This window comes from Lampetra fluviatilis, chromosome 6 (genome assembly GCF_964198595.1).
Source record: "Lampetra fluviatilis chromosome 6, kcLamFluv1.1, whole genome shotgun sequence".
In the NCBI taxonomy this organism is placed as follows: domain Eukaryota; kingdom Metazoa; phylum Chordata; class Hyperoartia; order Petromyzontiformes; family Petromyzontidae; genus Lampetra; species Lampetra fluviatilis.
The window spans coordinates 1,660,931-1,679,514 of NC_136280.1; the positions used below are offsets into that span (position 1 = coordinate 1,660,931).

General features: G+C 57.4%; 1 protein-coding gene across 1 annotated transcript; it reads right to left on the reverse strand.

Annotated features, from left to right (window-relative positions):
• Window positions 1-3,235: 3,235 nt before the first annotated feature.
• LOC144932884 (tricarboxylate transport protein, mitochondrial) lies at window positions 3,236-17,288 on the reverse strand. The gene is made up of 9 exons (XM_078857273.1): window positions 17,011-17,288; window positions 13,067-13,174; window positions 12,422-12,521; window positions 11,805-11,943; window positions 7,699-7,783; window positions 7,368-7,472; window positions 6,794-6,909; window positions 5,204-5,277; window positions 3,236-4,744 (listed from the first exon to the last, which is right to left on the reverse strand). Exons 1-9 carry the CDS (start codon window positions 17,204-17,206, stop codon window positions 4,630-4,632), a joined length of 1,038 nt encoding a protein of 345 aa, XP_078713399.1. The 5' UTR covers window positions 17,207-17,288; the 3' UTR covers window positions 3,236-4,629.
• Between the last annotated feature and the right edge of the window lie 1,296 nt (window positions 17,289-18,584).

Genomic DNA, 18,584 nt, shown 5'->3' on the forward strand with positions numbered 1-18,584 from the left:
GGTTGCTGAAGGGAGAGGACATACTCACAGGGGGACGATTCATTGCTCGTCCAATCTCACTGAGTCCCAAGGCTCGTTTTCAGGAGAGTCCTGCTACATTGGAGTTGTTTGGCCAATTAATTTGGAAACAGTGAGCGTGTTGCTTCTTGTGTAGTTAAGCTAGTTACGCTAGTTAAGCGAGTTAAGCTAGTTAAGCGAGTTAATCTAGATACGCTAGTTAATCTAGTTAATCTAGTTAAGCTATATACGCTAGATACACTAGTTAATTTAGTTAAGCTATATACGCTAGATACACTAGTTAATCTAGTTAAGATAGATACGCTAGTTAAGCGAGTTAATATAGTTAAACTAGTTACACTAGATACGCTAGTTAATCTAGTTAAGCTAGTTACGCTAGTTAATCTAGTTAAGCTAGTTAAGCTAGTTAAGCTAGTTACGCTAGTTAAGCTAGTTACGCGACTGCTGACGACCCCTTCAGTGGCCTCTGCACCACCACTCGAGGTAGTGGCCCTGCACCTCGCTCCGATATCGAGGCGTTCGTTCAAAGCGCAAGGAATCTGTAAATCTCGGAATTGTAATCTATCGGAATAAAAACAACTACAACTATTAAACTGTTTATTATTATTATCATCACCATCATCGTGTGGAAATGTATCGCAGCCAAATGCTCTGAACGCACGCCGATTCTAAATGTGCACGGGAAAAACCGGAGGACCCGGAGAAAAATCCACACGGCCGCGGGGAGAGAGACACGCAAACTCCCGTCGGGGTCGAACCCACGACCTCCTGTATACCTGGCGAGGTAGTGAACATCTCCTCGCCACCGTGATGATGATAGAGGCAAACTCCGAATATACCGCAGGCTTCAGGATCTGGATCGAATCCACGACCTCCTGTACACCTAGCGAGGTAGTGAACATCTCATAGCCACCGTGATGATGATGAAAGGGGCAAACTCCAAATATACCGCAGGCGTCAGGGTCGGGATCGAACCCATGACCTCCTGTATACCTGGCGAAGTAGTCAACATCTCACACACACCCGGGCGTGGGAGTCGGCTGAATCCGCCCGCCTTAGCAAGGCGATGCTGCTCACTGATGAACTGTCCCCCCCCCCTCGCCCTCCCCCCGGTTCGCGTGGACACACAGGGTGGCCGTGTCAGCTGGGTGGCTGCTCTGACATGGCCATTATCAATAACTTTCACGTTGCCATCATCTATCTTTCGATCTATGTACCTCAACACGGTTGTTAGAGACTCGATTTGTAGACTACAGTTTAGACACTGTTGAGTAGAACCCTGGGAAATTAGATTTTTTTGGGGGGGGGGGGGCGGTGAGAGCTGGGTAACTAGCGATATTGAGGGGGGGGGGCTCCTGACAACATCAAGCCTGCCCCCTTCTTCTTTGTCCACGGATTGATGGTGGGGGCAACTGTCAGCCCCCCCCCCACTATCTTTCCACGCCTACGTGGGAGAGTTGAGGCCACACATTCTACCGAAACAACTTGGCCCGGAGTTGACTCCCCACACACGCGCCCTTCCTCAACCCCACGCACCACCACAGGATGGGGGGCATCGTGGACATGGTAAGGTGGGGGGGAGAGGTGGCAGGGGGGGGGTCACAGGTAGGGGAGATGGGGGGGGGTCAGGTGAGGGAGAGGTGGGGGCTCACCGCTCTCCCGGCAGACGCGCGCGTGGTCGGGGCAGCAGTCTCCCGTCCTCTCGCAGTGCGCGTCGCAGTAGCAGAGCGCCTCGCGGGCTCGCGGGACAGGACCCCCCGCGTCGTCGTCGAGGCCGCGGCACGAGTTGTCGCGGCCCGGGCAGCAGCGCGGGCCGACGGCGTCCGGCCCGGCGTCGAGAGCGGCGGCTGCGGCTGCGGCGGCGGCTGCGTCTCGGGCTCGGCAGGAACCCGCGGCGGTGGCGAAACGCGCACCGCTCAACAGCAGCAGAAGCAGCAGCAGCATCCTCGTCGGCGGACGGGATGATGATGATGGGGATGATGCAGAGGAGGAGGAGGATGATGGGAATGTAGAGGAGGATGAAGAGGGACGAAGCACATTGGCAGGCATCGTGGCGACGCCGGAGAAGTGAGCGAGCCGAGCGGATGCAGGCGACAATTCGAGATGAGCGGTGGCGCCGAGGTGTGGCGCGGAGTCGGACAGAAGAAGGAGGAGAGGGGATCGAAGGGAGGAGCGGCGATCACAGATCCGGGAGAGAAACGGGGTCCTTTGGGGGGGGGGGGGGGGAGCGTTGGGGTGGGCGCTGTCACTCTTCAGGGATGGAAGACGGAAGAAAGATCTTGAAGAATTGTGCCGTGGATGTTGACTCGGCGCACTGCGCTGCTCTGAGATTTACCGGCGACGGATCGCGGGACCCCGGGACAAGCGGGGTCGCTCCTGCGTGTGGACTTTCACGAGATTGATGTAAGAAGTGAGTGCGAGGGGGAGGCAGGGTGGGTGGGTGGGAGGAGGCAAGGCGGGTGGGGGGGGAGCAAGTGGAGGGAGGAAGGGAGGCGGCGCGGTTTGACTTTTTTGCGCAAAAATACAAAAAACACAAAACAACAAAAAACTGCGATCCCGCCTGGGTGGGTGGCCAGGGAGGTGACGGCTACGGGCAGCGGTAGGAGGGCGAGGAGGGGGGGGTCAGCTCGTGTACAGGGGGTGGAGGGGGCGCAGAGTGAAAAGTCAACCACGTGGACGCGTGGGGGTCTCTGACCCGGGTGCCCCTCGCCGGACTTAACCCCCCGCAGGGCCGCTCGCTCCACTTGGAGGTGAAGCTCAGCGTCAATCATTGTTGTGAATGGGGACGGTGGATGAGAGAGTAGAGAGGAGTGGAGGGGGGGGTCATGGATTCTAGAGTAACGTTCAGGCCCGAGCGATTCCACTGCTGGATGAAGGCCTCCCCGCGCACGCTGGTGTCGGTCATGGGGCGGGGGGGGGGGTGTGACCATACTTCACCACGCCGGTTCTTGCGGGTTCATGAGGAAGACGGAGGTCGGGCAGAGCCCGTGCAGATATATCACTCGCCGCTGATTAGCCGTGGTCGGGAATGGAACTCGGCTCGATGAAGTGGTAAGAGCAGCGCGCCACCCATCAATGTGAGGGGCGGGGTGGTGATAATCACTTGAGGTGTTTGGGAAATGAGAGATGTGCGGATGCATCGGTGGCCTAAGTGGAGGAAGCACGCGGCATCGCACACGCAGGTGGGTCACTTCCGCGGATTTTTAAATCCACGTGTGTTTTTAATAGTGTACAACACGCGAATGTTCCACTGTTTCAAGCAAATTAATTAACGTAATTACAACCACTAGCATTACCACCATCATCATAATCTCCACCATCATTTTCTATTCGCGTAATTATTAAAATTCAGTGTCAATCGATGAACATCTTTAAAAGTCTTCGACTCATGCATTGCACACGCGTAATCGCATTGGTTCAATTTCCCACCATGCAAATAAATCATCCACCCGTTACTTATACCTCGTTACCTGTTACTTGCACCTCGTTACCCGTACCCGTTACCTTTGCGCCCCTGACAATACCCATCCTGGCACGCCTCTTTCTAACCTACGGTCGCAGCCCGTTTAATCCCAGCACCAAAACCACACCACGTGCGGTTAAACATTCACCACGCTGAACCGCATCAATCCCTCACCCCCATTCTCCTGCTCGACTCGCGAATCAATCACATGGGGACATCCTCCCTCGAGCTGGGGGCCAGGGGGTGGGCTGGGGGGGACAAGAAGGGGGATCGAGGGGACCTGGCTTGGACCTGTGGGATCTGTCCAGGTGTGCTACAGAGCAGTGGCGAGTTTATATGAGACTTAGCGTGGTGGGGGCGGGGGGCGAATTAACAATCGCGCTGTTTGTTGCTGTCCGCTTGGCGTTTTGTTGCCTTTGCTCGGCAACGGTGGTTTTAAAATACCCCCCCTCCCCCCTCTGCCTCAACACACGAACTCTGCCCCCTGTCGGAAGCAGCTTTGCCGGGTGATTCGGGGGAGGAGGGGGGCACTCACGTTAAAGGTCAAGAGGTCAGCCCAGCTAATACCACTGTCACCACGACCACCACCATCACACACCACGCTATCGCTCCCTTCCTTCTGCCAGATCCTGCAGCAGTGAATACTCACGGAGTGTGTGGGTCTGTGGGTGTGTGTGTGTGTGTGTGGGTGTGGGTCTGTGGGTGTGTGTGTGGGTGTGTAGGTGTGTGTGTGGGTCTGTGGGTGTGTGTGGGTGTGGGTCTGTGGGTGTGTGTGGGTGTGTGTGGGTCTGTGGGTGTGTGTGTGGGTGTGTGTGGGTCTGTGGGTGTGTGTGTGTGGGGGTGTGGGGGTGTGGGTGTGTGGGTGTGTGTGGGTCTTGCCCCCCATACGAAATGGTTGCCCCCCCCCCCCCTCTTTGTCTCGTGTCATAGAAACCCCGTGGACGAGGACGGGCGCACCGCGCTGGGTCCAACATCCCCCTGGTGGTGGTGGTGGTGGGGAGGGTGCGAGGCTGAGGATCCAAGTGCAATGCCTGTGAAGACGTGGGGCTCGCATGTTGGAAGCGGGAGCGGTGGAGGGCGGGGGTTGTGGTGGGAGGGGGAGGTAGGGAAGGGGGAGGGAGGAAAAGGAACGTTCCAGTGCCGGGGACTCAGTCGGTTTTCCAGACGCGGTTGAGGACCTTGACCACCTCGTCGTAGATGATGAAGACGATGGCAACATCCAAGCACACGCGGCCCAGGCGCGGCACAGTGCCCTTGTAGAACCTGGGGGGGGGGGGCAGAGCGGGACGCGACAGGGGGGGGTTAAAGGCGCAGCCCTGCAATTGCCCGATCGTGTGACTGCTGGCGGAAGGAGCTCAAGTCATAACCTCTAACCCTTGGCTAGACCCATAAACTCCAACCCGCAACATACTAATGTCAAGTTCGACACTTCCAACGCGCCCTTCACCGGGAGGGCACGCGGGCCACGCGTCTCTGTCCTGCCACGGAGGCCGTGGCGGTGGCCGCGTCGTCAACCGCTCCGGGGTGGTGACCGCTCGCCGCTGCGCAGATCTCTTCCAAAAGCGTCCCATTCATGAATCCCGTGCGAACGCGACGCGTGACAATTTCGTGCGACGAGTCGCAAACACTCGACGGGTAAACCGTGAGCGCAAGAAGATCGATTCGTAATCGATTGGTCGGTTCCCGCTGACGACTCCCCCTGGGTGCGATGCGTAAACTCACGCCTTGGCTCCCTCCTTGGTGGCGATCTGGTAAGCGCAGTCCCACGTGCTCTTGTACTTGTGCGCATCCAGGCCCTGCCAAGGGGTCACGGTCACCAACAGGTCAAAAACAGGTCATCAACAGGTCACCAACAGGTCACCGCGGACAATGTCTTTTTAAATTTTACCAAGTAAGGGCACATTGAGCTGCACGGCTCTTTTTCAGAAGCGACCTGGCCGCAAGCTAACGAAGTGGCTTATCGTGCGGGAATGTAGAGCCGGCAAATACTATGAACGCGTGACGTTGATTCTAAATGTAGAGGGAAAAACTGGGGGACCCCGAAAAAAATCCACGCGACCACGTGGAGACACGCACAGACTCCAAATATACAGCAGCATGCGTCATGGCCGGGATAGAAGCCACGCCCTTCTGTATACCAGGCGAGGTAGTTAACATCTCCTAGCCACCGCGGTGCCCGATGTCACCGATGCACTCCACCACCACGCCCCGGGGCCATCGCTTCCTTCCTCCTGCCGGATCCCACAGCAGCGGTCGAGCGATGTACGCCTGGCCGCGAAGGGCTTGGTCTCCCGCTGCACCCCAAACTCTGACCTTAGCTCTAAATCTAAACCAATAACCCTGAACTGACTGTGAATTCTGACCCCAATCCTAAATCCTAATTCTAACCCGAAGCCATAACCTCTAACCCTTGTCTAAAATCCTAAACTCTAACCTCAAATCCTAACCCCATTTCTTAACCTTGATCCTAAATAATTAATCTGTCTCTAACCTTAACCACGAGCCCTAACGGTACACCTAACGCTTAACCCTAACATCGAAACTCTAAACCATAACCCTACTCGCTAACCCTAACGCCTAAAGGGACATCAAACTCTGACCTTGAATCTCGAACCCCTAAACTTAACCGACCCCAACCACGCGGTTCACCTCGCAGCGCAACGGGGCCCCCTGGCGGCCAAAGGAGTAACCGCGACACCGCGAAGTCAATGATCATCATCAGCACCATCGTCAGCATCATCAGCAGCAGCAGCATTAGCATTATAAGCACCATCATTTGCATCATTGTCATCATCATCAGCAGCAATCAACAGCACTATTATAATCACCGTTATCATAATCAGCAGCATCAGAACCATCGTTATCATCATCATCATCATCAACGTGACCATCATATTCTTGGGTTTTTTCGGTAAAGTCACGTAGGTAAAAAAATTTAAATTAATAAAAGTAAAATAAAATAACATTAATTTTAATTTAAATTTTTTACCTACATGGTGACTTTACCGAAAAAACCCAAGAATAAGAATCCTTGCAGTCACGAAAGCTTCACATCTAGAAGTGACCATCATCAGTTTGGGCGTCTTTATAAGCACCATCGGTACCATCCTCATCATCAGCATCATCCTAATCCGCAGCAGCACCATCAGCAGCACCATCATCATGATAGGCACCACCATCATCATCAGCAGCAGCAAGTCTTTATTCATGGCTAATTCTAAGGGACCCTGGGGAAGTGGGGGTCCCTGGGGGAGTCTGGGGTAACGGGGGAGCCCCCTAGGGGAGCCCGGTGGAGTGCGTGGGGGGCCTCACCTGCATCCTGGTTTTGACGACGTCGAGGGGGGTGTTGCCGAACACGCTCGCAGCTCCCGCTGTGGCCCCGAAGACCCCCGTCACCAGGGGGTTCATGGGGCGATTGGGGTCATCACCTGGACGGGGTTCGGAGGCGGGGCGGGGGTGGGGGGAGGAGAGGGAGGGGGAAAGGGGGAGAGGAAGTTCGAGTTTTGTTGAACGAGGTGGAGCGGTCGAGGAGGGAGCGGTCGTCGGTTTTGAACGAGTGACCTGGGCCACCCAAAATGATGAAAGCGATGCAAAGAAACAACAACAACAACAACTGCACGTGGCGTTGGGGTTCGGGAGAGAGTTCGGCCTATGGCTAGAGTTGAGGTCAAAGTTCTGCTTGGGATTGGAGGTTGGAATTATCGTTGGGGTTCGGGTTAGGATGAGGGATTAGAGCTGTGGCGATAGTTAGACTTGGGGCCAGTATTCGGGTCAATATCAGTGTTGGGGTTGATGTTGGGGTTAGGCTGAAGAGTCGTCGGGTCTCTGCGTGAGTGACCCCCCCGCCCCCCGGCCCCCCCCCCCGCCCCCACCGAGCTCCGCCCACCTCGGTACCAGTTGCGTAGTGACGTCATGACGTAGAAGCGGATCGCCTGGTTGCTGCCCTGCTTGAGCACCGTGGCGGTGAGGCCCTGATAGGTGCCCCGCACACCTGGTGAGCACACAGGTGCGGGGGGGGGGGGGGTACAGGTGAGCGCGCAGGTGAGTATACAGACGAATATACAGGTGAGTGCACAGGTGAGAAGATAGGCTCAGAGTAGCCAACGGGTGGGGCTGCGGGTGAGAGTACGGGTGAGTGCACAGGTGAGTGTACAGGTGAGCGTACAGGTGAGTGTACAGGTGTGCTCGAGGGGGGTCAGTGGCGAGCGTATTCTCACCCTCTTGGCGCACGATCTCCCGCACGCCGTGGAAAAAGCCCCTGTACTTGGGGTTGGGTGAGCACTGGTCGTGGATAAATTTGACCTGCGGGGCGGAAAGTACACACACGTGTACACACACGTGTACAATGACCCGTGCATGTGTACACATGTGTACACACGTGTACACACGTATACAACAGAGACGCACGCGCATGTGTACACACACAGAGAACAGATTTACGAGCAATCACCACTAACAGCAGCATCATCGTCATTAGCTGCAGCATCTTAGTCATCATCAGCAGCAAACAGCACAATGTATGTGTAGGAGTACAGAGCTTGGGCACTCGTTGGTAGCGCGCGTTCTGGCTGCGTTGGCGTTCGTCTGTGGATTGCCGCGCCTCTGAATGCACAAATGTGCGGCCTCGTCTCGAGCTGTGTGGGGAGACCCCAACGACGCGAGACCGTCGACTGCGCGGTGACGGCGGCGAGAAGTCGCGGGGGAACGAACGAACGAATGAACGAACGGACGGAATGAATGAATGGAGTCAAGCGAAAGCGGTGGGGGGGGGGGGGGTGCGAGCGGGGTGGGTGGCGGGAACTGGGATGGCGAGCGGTGCAAGAGGAGGAGGTGGAGCGAGGAGGAGGAGGAACGGATTTGGAGGAGATTTGTGCCGAGTGTGAGGAAGAGGAACGAGAAGGACGATGATGACGATGAGGAGCGATACGGAGGACACAGGAGGAGGAGGAGTGTGGAGAGTGAGGATTTGGAGGTGATAGGGGGGGCAGGGAGAGTAGGAGGGATGGGGGGAGGAGGGGGCCTGTGTCAGCTAAAACAGCAGCAAGGTCACTCAGCAGCGGCGGGCGCAGGAGGAGGGAGGAGGGGGAGAGGGAGGGCGCAGGAGGAGGAGGGGGGGCGCAGGAGGAGGGATGGAGGGCGCTGGAGGAGGTGGGGGGGGCGCAGGAGGAGGGGGGGGAGGGCGCTCGCTCTACGGGACGAGTGGCGACCCTCGCGAGCTCCGAGCGGGGGGGGGGGGCTTCTCCACCCCAGCCTCACCCTCCCCACCCAGCCCCTTCCCACCCCTCCCTCCCCTCCCCACCCAGCCCCTCCCTCCCGACCCAGCTCCTCCCTGCACGACGGACGGGCGGACACAAGAATCCCCTGTGGGCTGGTGTAATAACCAGAGGTTCCTGCCAGTATGACTTTATAACATTTTTTTTTTTAAATAAAAGAACACCCGCGATGAAGAACCGAACCTACTGTGGCCAGGTCCAAAGAGCCTCCACTGCTTCACACCGCCACAGGATCCAAAGTCCCGCAGCTATCAACGCCACCGCACCGTGACTCCTCAACCTCTGCCTCAGCTCTTGTCGCACCCCTAAGCACCACCTCAGTGCCCTGATCGTTATGCCATGGAGGAGCGAGCGAGTGAGTGGTTGCTGATGCGGTGGGGAGCGGTGGCGTAGCGGTTAGCGCTACGAACCCGGCTATGACCGGAGTTTGATTCTCGCTCACGGCCAACACCGGTGACGATTATCTGAACCGGTCCTGGGCCTCCCCTAGGTCGACTCGGCCTCAATTGAGTACCTGGTGCGGTGTGTAAACATCGCCGCTAGGGAGATAAAAGCGGCCGGGCGTGGTGGTGTCCGGCCACCCCCTCGTGTGCAGTGCCGGGCTTCATAGGTGCTCGCTAACAGCACTTGCCCCAACAGTCGGTTAAGGCTACACGGGGGATCTTTGTCTTTTGGTGGTTTACAGAGATTAGCGCGCCGCGTTGTGAACCCGGCGACCCGAGTTTGATTTCCGGCTAAACCTAGGGGCGCTCGAGCGAAATCTGAACGGGTCCTGAACGCGTCCACTCCCCACCACAACAGCTTCACCAATCCGTAACGACGGGCGTGGTGAAGTATAGACACACAACCTCCTGTGACCGGTGTGGCATCGGGGAGGCTTTCATCTATCAGCAGCAGCAGCATCAGCGGGAAGGCCCCGCTCCCGAGTCTCGAGTCTGGTTTAGAGGAGGCTCGGTGCTTAACATTTGGGATGTTTGGTCGATTTCTCTCTTTTATCAAAAGGGGCAGGAGCCTATTTAACCCCACAAATTACGACCAAGGGATCCGCGCCGCGTGGGCTCTCCGATGTTGTTTGTTTGTCGGGTCGTCACCGCGCCGTCGAGATGTTAACTACCTCGCCTGGTGTACAGGAGGTCGTGGGTTTGATACCGACCCTGACGCCTGCTGTGTATTTGGAGTTTGCGTGTCTCTCTCTCATCATCATCACCACGGTGGCTAGGAGATGTTAACTACATCGCCTGGTATGCAGGAGGTCGTAGGTTCGATCCCGACCCTGACGCCCGCGGTATATTTAGAGTTGGGCACGATGTCCGACGTTTCGCTCCTCCTCGTGCTAGGGGGAGCTCATCCGGGAAGTTCCATCATTGCCGGCACGGCGCGCGGTACGAACTGAACCGACGACCCCGAGGGTGACCTCATCGCCCAAATCGGCAGAGAGTGGCGCACGGCTCCCTACGTCACAACAGTGGCCGCGCCACGTGGGGGGGAGGGGTGGGGGGGGCTAATGTACGTATCACCCCACCCCCTCAGCCCCCCCCGCCCCCTCTCTCTCCAACTCTCTGGAGTTTTTGCTCCGGCCGCTTCTTGCGCAACCCACAAAGCCACCGCCGCCGCCTCCCCCGCCTGATAATCAGAGCCACACAGCGCGCGTGGAGGTCACTCGGACAGAAAGTGAGACCCGGGCGCCGTCAACAGCGGCCACGCCAACGTGGCAATGAAATAAACCCACGGCACGTGAGTGGTGCCAGCCACGCGACCAGCCAGCCAGACGCCAGCCCTAACCAATTAGCCAGCCCCTGGCCCGGATCATAAGCAATGTAGCACATCTTTTTCGATTTAAAGCTTTCGTGACTGCAGGGATTCATCTTCTTGGTTCATTCGCTAAAGTCACGTAGAAGGGAAGTAATGTGTTTTATTTTTATTATTTTATTACTTCCCTTCTACGTGACTTTACCGAAAGAACCAAGAAAATGTAGCACATCGTCTAATCTCCGGTTGGATATGCCCCTATATAGATCTATATGTAAAACAGCTCAAGCCACGCCCACTCTGAATCCCTCCTCTCCCCGCCCACTCTGGAAACAGACGCCGCTGCTCCTCCGTGCTGCTTACTGCTGCTCGCTCCTTCCTGCTTTATCCTCGTTCCTTCCCTCCCCTCTCATCATCCCCTTTGCCATCTTGGCCTGGTCATCCCTCCCTCCCTCCCTCGTTCTCTCCTCCTCCTCTCTCCTCATCCAGAGCCGTGCCCTCATCTTTGTCCGTCTTGGGGACTTCCGTCCAGGCCATCCCTTCCCTTTCCCTCTCCTTTCTCTTTTCCCCAAACATTACATCCTTGACATAATACTCCCCTTCTCAGCTGCCGTGGCCATGGGTAAAAGTTTATGTTCTACTATCAGTTCTTTAACCACAACAGATACGACTGAGCTCGTCCTTATGCCACTCGTTAATGATCAGCGATGCGATGAGGGCCGGGGTCAAATTTCATCCGAGTGTTGGCACGGGGGCGACATTCCAGAGGCGTGGACGCTGGACTGTGGCAGCCCCATGCTTTCGCTAGCACGGGGAGGGGGGCCACAAAGACGGCCTCGTGTAGCCACCACGAACTGTTGGGTCAAGCGCTGTTAGCGAGCACCTCTTGAGGGCGGCTCGGCGAAATTGGAGGGCGGCTGTGGCGCAGGGGGCCTACCGCACTGGGGCGAAGTGGCGAGTGGTATCTGACCTAGTCACGGCCAGCCCCAAGCCTCCTTCCCCCTAGGTCGGCTCAGCCTCCAATGAACACATGTCACGGTGTGGTACAACGTCAGCAGCGCTGGGAAGACAAAAGCGGCCGGGTGGTGCTGGCCAGCCCCCTACTGCCCCCCTCTCCGCCCACCCACCAAAACGAAGTGCTTCGTTACGTAAATTCACCCCGACAATCTGCGAACTGTCACCTTTAGCGTCGCCCCACCCGGCACGCTTCACCTGGCCACGGCTTACACGCGCGTCTCAAGGTGCACCCAGCCTGGCACCGAGCGCCTTGGCCACGTCGCGGCCACCGAGCCCGCCCTCACCTTGACGGTCTCCATGGGGCACACGACCACCACGGCCTCGGCCACGCCGGCCCCGAGTCCACACAGGAGGCTCCGCGTGCTGTTCAGGGTCCCGTTCTCATCCCGCATGTGGTTGCTCAGGAACTCGAACATCCCGAACCTGGGGGGCGGTGGTCGAGCGGGGGGGGGGGGGGGGGGCGGTGAGGGGGGGGAGAGGGGGGGGATGCAGGGAAAGGGTTCGGAGAGAGGGTGGCAATCATGGAGGTCATCATCGTGATCCTCCCGTATCGATGATCGATTATCACAAACTTTTAATCATCGTAGTCATCACCATTATCATCGTCGGCCGTGATTTGTCCGTGATTGAATATGGATTCATCGTTGTCAAGTGATGATTCATCATGCATATCGACTCATCGTTACCATCACCATCTTCTGATATTGATTCATTATCATCAACGATTAGCCGTGGTCTATCTACTGCTGGATGAAGGCCTCCCCCGCAGGGCTTCTTGCGGAGACCGCAGGTGTGCGTCAATGTGCGGATCGGCCCTCAGGGAAATGTTTCCCAGCGCCTGATCTCAGGGGGTCTCGGGGTCGCGGGGGTGTGCGGGAGGGGGTCCCCCGTGGACACTCACCTGACCGCCGCCTTGGGGATGGAGCCGTAGAGGAGGGAGCTGAGCCCCCGGTAGAGACCTTTGACCCCATGACCCCGAACCGTCTGACCCACGCAGTCGCCTGCGGCATAGCATGTATGACGTGGGGGGGGGGGGGAATAGAGAGGAGGGGAGGGGTCGGGGGTCAGGGTAGGGGGAGTATGTTCATGCACTTGTAAAAGTGAGTTTACCTGTAGGCGCACTTGTGTGCGACACGTGCACGTGTGTGTTCAGCGTAAGTGCACACACGTGCCCTCAACGGCGCACACTCCTCGTGTTGAGGTCAGCGCACGCGTGCGTCACGGTGTTGCTTGTCAAGTGTGCGCGCGCGTTCTTGTTGTTTTTAAAGAACGCGCGCGTTAAGTGACAAGGCGCAACGCTCGCGGTGAGTGCTCGCGCAAGCGCGCGCGCCAAGCGCAAATGGACCGCGTGCAAAACGCGCTCTCGGTGCTTAATCGCACGTGTGTGCGTTCAGCGTCAAGCGTGCGTTAAGCGTCAGCGCATCACACTCGCCGAGTGCGATTCCGTCCAGGGTTCTCGGTGCACGTTCAGTGTGATGTTGAGTGCAAGGTGTGCACGATCCGTGCTAAGAGTGTGCGCGCTAAGCGAAGGCGTGTGGGGCCCCACCGATGCCCCGGTACCGCGGGGGGTTCGCCTTCTCGTCCAGCTGGAGCTGCGTCTTCACGTACTCCGTGGGGAACGTGATGCAGATCTCGATGCCCCCCGCGAGGCCACCTGCGATGCCAGCGGAGTGGCGGGGCAGGGGAGGAGGGGGGACAACGTGACCTCGATTAACCCCCATCACCCTTGTCAGCCACGTGACTTCAATCAATTAATGAACCATAGTATGGCATGAAAAATAAGAAGAGGGTTTATCCTTTCTGGCAATAACACAGGAGGCGTTATAAGATGTTCAGACACAAAATAATTAGCTTTTTCAAGGAATCAAGTCTGCAAACAAACATGCTCTGATTATAATAACGGATATCCATTGTATTTGAAACTGATTGGCCTACAGCCTTCTTCTTGGCCTTGGCTCGCCGGTGTGGGACCATATCTATTGATACCGGCAAAAAGGTCCCGTAGACCTCGTATGGGGCAATGCGGCAAGGCAGAGTGGACACGCCACCAAATGAATTGTCTGTAAAGGGGGAGTGACGGTGACCCACCGATACGAACGAAATAATGAATTTTTTTATTTTTTTTCTCTCTCTCTCTACTTTCCCACGTGCGAATTCCAAGTTTCCTGTTCGGCGTCGAGTTTCTCGCGAGACGGAGAGATTCGCCACGTGGGGCCCTCGCGCCCGGCGAGCGAGCAGCGCACAGGGTCGTGTCAAGCAGCTTCCCCGGAAGATGACACCGTAGAACTACAACTGAAGTCAGTGCAGAAGACATTCGCATCTGCACTTGGAGCGCACCTCAAATATTCCCCGCACAGCCTCGAACTGTTGGGGGAGGGGGGTGGATAGGAAGTGGGAGGGGCGGGGGGGGCAAGTGCCAGAACGACGCCCGGTCGCCTTTGTCTCCCCAGTGGCTATGCATTACACCATGTACTAATTTTAGGCTGATCCAGGGGCCACTCGCCACTGAACCTAGCCGTGACTGGGAATCCAACTCAGGTAGCAGGTTTGGTAACGCAGAGCATTAACCACTGCGCCACCGCTCCCGATATATGTAAAAGACAAATATCATACGTATAACCTTAACAGACTGATGAGGCAAGTGCTGTTAGCGCGCGCCTATGAAGGCCGGCACGACACACGAGTGTGTGGGCGGCAAGTACCACGCCCGGCCGCCTTTGTCTCCCGAGTGGCGATGTTTACACACCGCTGCAGGTACTCATTTGAGGCTGAGTCGATCTAGGGGGCGCCCAGGATCGGCGTTGGCCGTGAGCGTTCACACACGCGCGCACAAAGTAAAACTGTAGGCTTACACGCGTGTGCATTTAATGTTTACTAATACGATTAATAAACCAATTTCTGGCCCGTCAATCATCCACCGTTGCGTGGGTCGGCCCGGGCACACAACTCGTTCACTCGGCGTGGCGCAGCTCAGGGCTGCCAGCAGGGAGTTCAGCTTCGGTTGGACCCCTGAGTGAGAAGGAGACTGGAGCCGGGGTCCCGGTTCGCGCCCGTGGCCGCCGGCTCCGGAGACCGGGAGGCTCTGGCTCCGTGTGGCAGCTGCCCTAGGATGACCCTATCACCTCCCCCCCTCCCCTCCCCTCCCTCGGCCCTCTCTCTCACTCCCTCCCTTGCCTCCCATCTATCCCTATCACCTTCCCGTCTTCCCTATCTCTCCCTCCATCTCTCCATCTTCCCTCGCCCACTTTCTCCCCAACCTCCCTTCATATGTCCCCATCTTTTACTCCCCTCCTTCACCACCCCCCCTCTTCCTGTCCTCCCTCCCTCCCCGCGGCCTCCACACCTCCCTAACTCACTCGTTCCCTCCCCCTCCTTCCCCCTCCCTCCCCTGCCTCCCTCGCCTCCGCGTGTCGCCAGCTCAGCTCGTTGAGCCCCGGGCGAGTTCCCCCGAAACGCGGCGGGATAGGGAGCGGTGGGGAAAGGGTTGCGGATTTGGGGGTTACATTCGCTGCGTCAGACTCGGTGCCGAGCCCCTGCCGTCGGGACAGGTTCTGCGGGTCACATTCCGTGCTTCGGGGGATTGTGGCGGTGGTTTCGCGGCTGCCATTAGGAGGGTGCCGACGGTTCTGCGTCGTCGAATCAGCAGCGGCTGCGTGATTCGGTATGCTGTGGCGAGGTGGGTCTTATTCTGCAGGGGGAGTGCGTTGTGGGGTGTGTGTGTGTGGGTGCTGTGTGTGTGGAGGGACGCGGGTGCTGCCCACCACCCCCTCCCCACCCCGTATGTCGTGCCGGTGCTCGCGAACAGCACTTGTCCCAGCAGTCTCTTAAGGCTATACCGGGGGGGGGGGAGGGGGCTTTATCTATGTTTTGTTGTGTGTGTAGCGGCGTGTGTCGGTGTGTTTGTGCATGAGTGTGTCTATGTCTGTCCCCGTCACCCTCGACACTTGGCACTCAAAAGCGCACACCTAGCCTGGCACCACAAGCGCTGTGGTGACGTCACCGCCCCTGCGTGTTGTCGTGTTGGGGTGTTGCGAGTGCGTGGCGGTCTGGTGGTTGTCGCGTCTCGCGCGCACACCCCATGTGGTCCGCGGTTTTTGTTCTCGCTGATGACCTTTGACCGCGATCGGGCGACGCTCACGCGACCCCGACTGAGATTCCATCCCGCCCCTCCAACCCCCGACCCTCCACCCCCATCAATGCAAATACCGGCACAGGTTAGCACCCCACGTGACGTGGCCCTGTGCGTCACGTCACCTGTTCTGACACTTTCACTCTGAGCGCGAGCAGTTTACCTGCTGTGCCGACGACAAAGACCCCCCGTCTAGACTTAACAGGCAAGTGCTGTTAACGATCAGCACCTATGAAGTCCGGAAAAGCACACGATGGGGGGGGGGGGGGGGGTACCCAACACCAGGCACGGCCGTCTTTGTCTCCCTTGTGGCGATGCTTACACATCGCACCAGGTACTCGCGTCGCCGGGTTTGTAGCGCAGCGCGCTAACCGTTGCGCCACCGCTCCTCACAAACAGCACAACAGCAACCACTAAGTGTGGCAGTCCCGTCACCGCGGCGCTAGTGCCAGGCTAGGTGCACTTTGAGGCCGTCACGGGGCAGGCCTAGGTGGTATGGGTTAAATGCCGGAGATGGCTGGCACATGCACTCGACTTATAGACACAGACACGCACACATATACAAAGACACATTCAGACTCATAGTACACAAACACGAACATACATTGGACACAGATACTCGGACACACACAAAGATAGACACAGACACGTGGGCGCAGAGACACACATGTGTGTCAGGCACACACAGAGACATGCACAGCCACGTACGTATAGACAGACACACTCACCTTCAGATACACACACACCTGCAAGACACTCACACACGCACCTGTAGAGACACTCATACAAAAAAAAGATCCCCCGTATAGCCTTAACAGACTGTAGGGGCAAGTGCTGTGGCAAGCACCATACCCGATCGCCTTTGTCTCCCCAGTGGCGATGTTTACACACCGCACCAGATACTCATTTGAGGCTGAGTCGACCTAGGGGAGACCCAGGACCGGTTCAGATAATCGTCACCGGTGTTGGCCGTGAGCAGGAATCGAACCCAGGTCGCCGGGTTCATAGCGCAGCGCGCTAACAACTACACTACCGCTCCCCTACATACACACTTGCAGCAACACCCACTCACCTTCAGGTACACACACACCTGCACTCACACACGAGCCTGTAGAGACACACACACACCTGCAGACACACACACCTTCAGACACACAGCACACCTGCAAAGACACGCGCACCTGCAGTGACACCCACACTCACCTTCATATACACGCACACCTGCACACTCATACAACTGCAGACACACACCTTCAGATACACACACATCTGCAGAAACCCATACACCTGTAGACACTCACACACCTGCACACACCTGCAGATACACACACCTGCAGATACACACACCTGCACACACACACCTGCAAGAATTGCTTTCCCCGGGTGCGTGAGCTTCGCTTTCCCAGCGGGAGCCGCCGCCGCCAGACACCGCGGCCTCGCGAAGGGGTCCCGGTGCCGGGCACCCTCCTCCCCCATGACCGCGACAGCCCTCGCTCCCTGCGGGGGCCCCGTCGCCTCCAAACTCCTTCCAACAGCGCCGCTCGCCTCCCGAGACATGTGGCGCGCTCCTCCGGGTCGCGGGGTCTCGCGCGCTTCCCTCTCTGGCCCGGTGCCGCCGATGAAGCCGTCGAGACTTTGCGTGCGTGGCCGGATCAGCCTCCCCCCCACCACCCACACCACCCTCCCTGGACCCCGCCTCCATTCCAGCAGCAGTATGGGGGCCGGGTTGTAGTGAAGGGGGTGGTTGGTAGTGGTTGTTGGAAGTGGGGGGGGGGGGCGCGGTAGTGCAGCGGTTAGCGCGCCGCGCTACGAACCCGGCGACCCCGAGTTTGATTCGCGCTCACGTCAAACCAACGCGGGTGGTGACGATGACCCTGAAACCGGGACGCGAACCTCCTTGGAGTCTAAAACGTGAGCAATGGGGAGACAAAGGCGGCCGTGAGTGGTGCTGGCCATTCACCCCTTCGTACGCCATTTCGGCTTTAATAGGTGCTCACTTACAATACTTGCCCCAACAGTCGGAAAGGGATATAAGGGGTGGGAGGGGGTCTTTGAAGTGGCGAGGGTGGCAGTGGTTCGACCAGCAGTAGCCCGTCATGCGAGCCCAGCACACGCATGTTAACCCACAGCACACACATGTGCTCTGGGTTAACCGTCCCGTGACCTTCGCGACCGAGAGCCGTCCACGCTCCACGTGACGTCAATGTGCATCGAGACCGGCACAAGCGCCACGGTGACGTCACCGCCAATTGGTGGCGAATTAAGTCGTATTGTTGTTGGTGGCGGTTGTGGGTGTCGTGATTGTGGTTTTTGTAGTGGTGGTTTTTGTAGTAGTAGTAGTGGTCAAGGTGGAATCCACACACGCGGGCGTCATGACCGCGTCACGCGTTCAGTGGCTCGCGGGTCATTCGCTGTACTGTGGACTAATTTCCTCCTGCCATAAGAATGTGGAGTTGACGCCGTTGAGTCGGGGACGTGAACCGTAAGTGAGAGCCACACCACGCTCGTTAGTGCAGAGGACATACGCTTGACGGGGACTTCAGAGTTATTTTTTCTCAGCAAAAAATGTTGACTTTACATGTGCGTGGGCCGACCCCACATGGCCCTTACGAAAACTTTGTCTCGGGCCGTTGCAAAAGCTGCAACCGGCATTAATTCCACAAATTCAAGTGTTGCTGTCAGCTGCCGCCGGCAAAAAAATCCACACTGTTTACCGTGATCAATTACGGCCAGTGTCCCCGGCTAAACTTTCTGACCGAAAAAGCTGCGACCCCAAATATTAACACACTCGCCTTTTGCCCGTCCAAGGACGGGTGTGTTGCAGTAAATCTGAAGCTTGCAAGCGAAAAGCAGAGCGCGACGGGATATATTCATTGCATTAGTGCGTGTGCAATTAGTAAGGGCGCGGTGACACGGACCTATTTCATTTCAAGGT

Coding starts and splice junctions, on each gene's coding strand:
- LOC144932884 (XM_078857273.1), bottom strand. CDS start 17,206: ATGTCTCGGGAGGCGAGCGGCGCTGTTGGAAGGAGTTTGGAGGCGACG. Junction 13,175..17,010: donor GGGGAAAGCAATTCTTGCAG/GTGTGTGTGTGC, acceptor CTGGCATCGCAG/GTGGCCTCGCGGGGGGCATC. Junction 12,522..13,066: donor CCCGCGGTACCGGGGCATCG/GTGGGGCCCCAC, acceptor GCTATGCCGCAG/GCGACTGCGTGGGTCAGACG.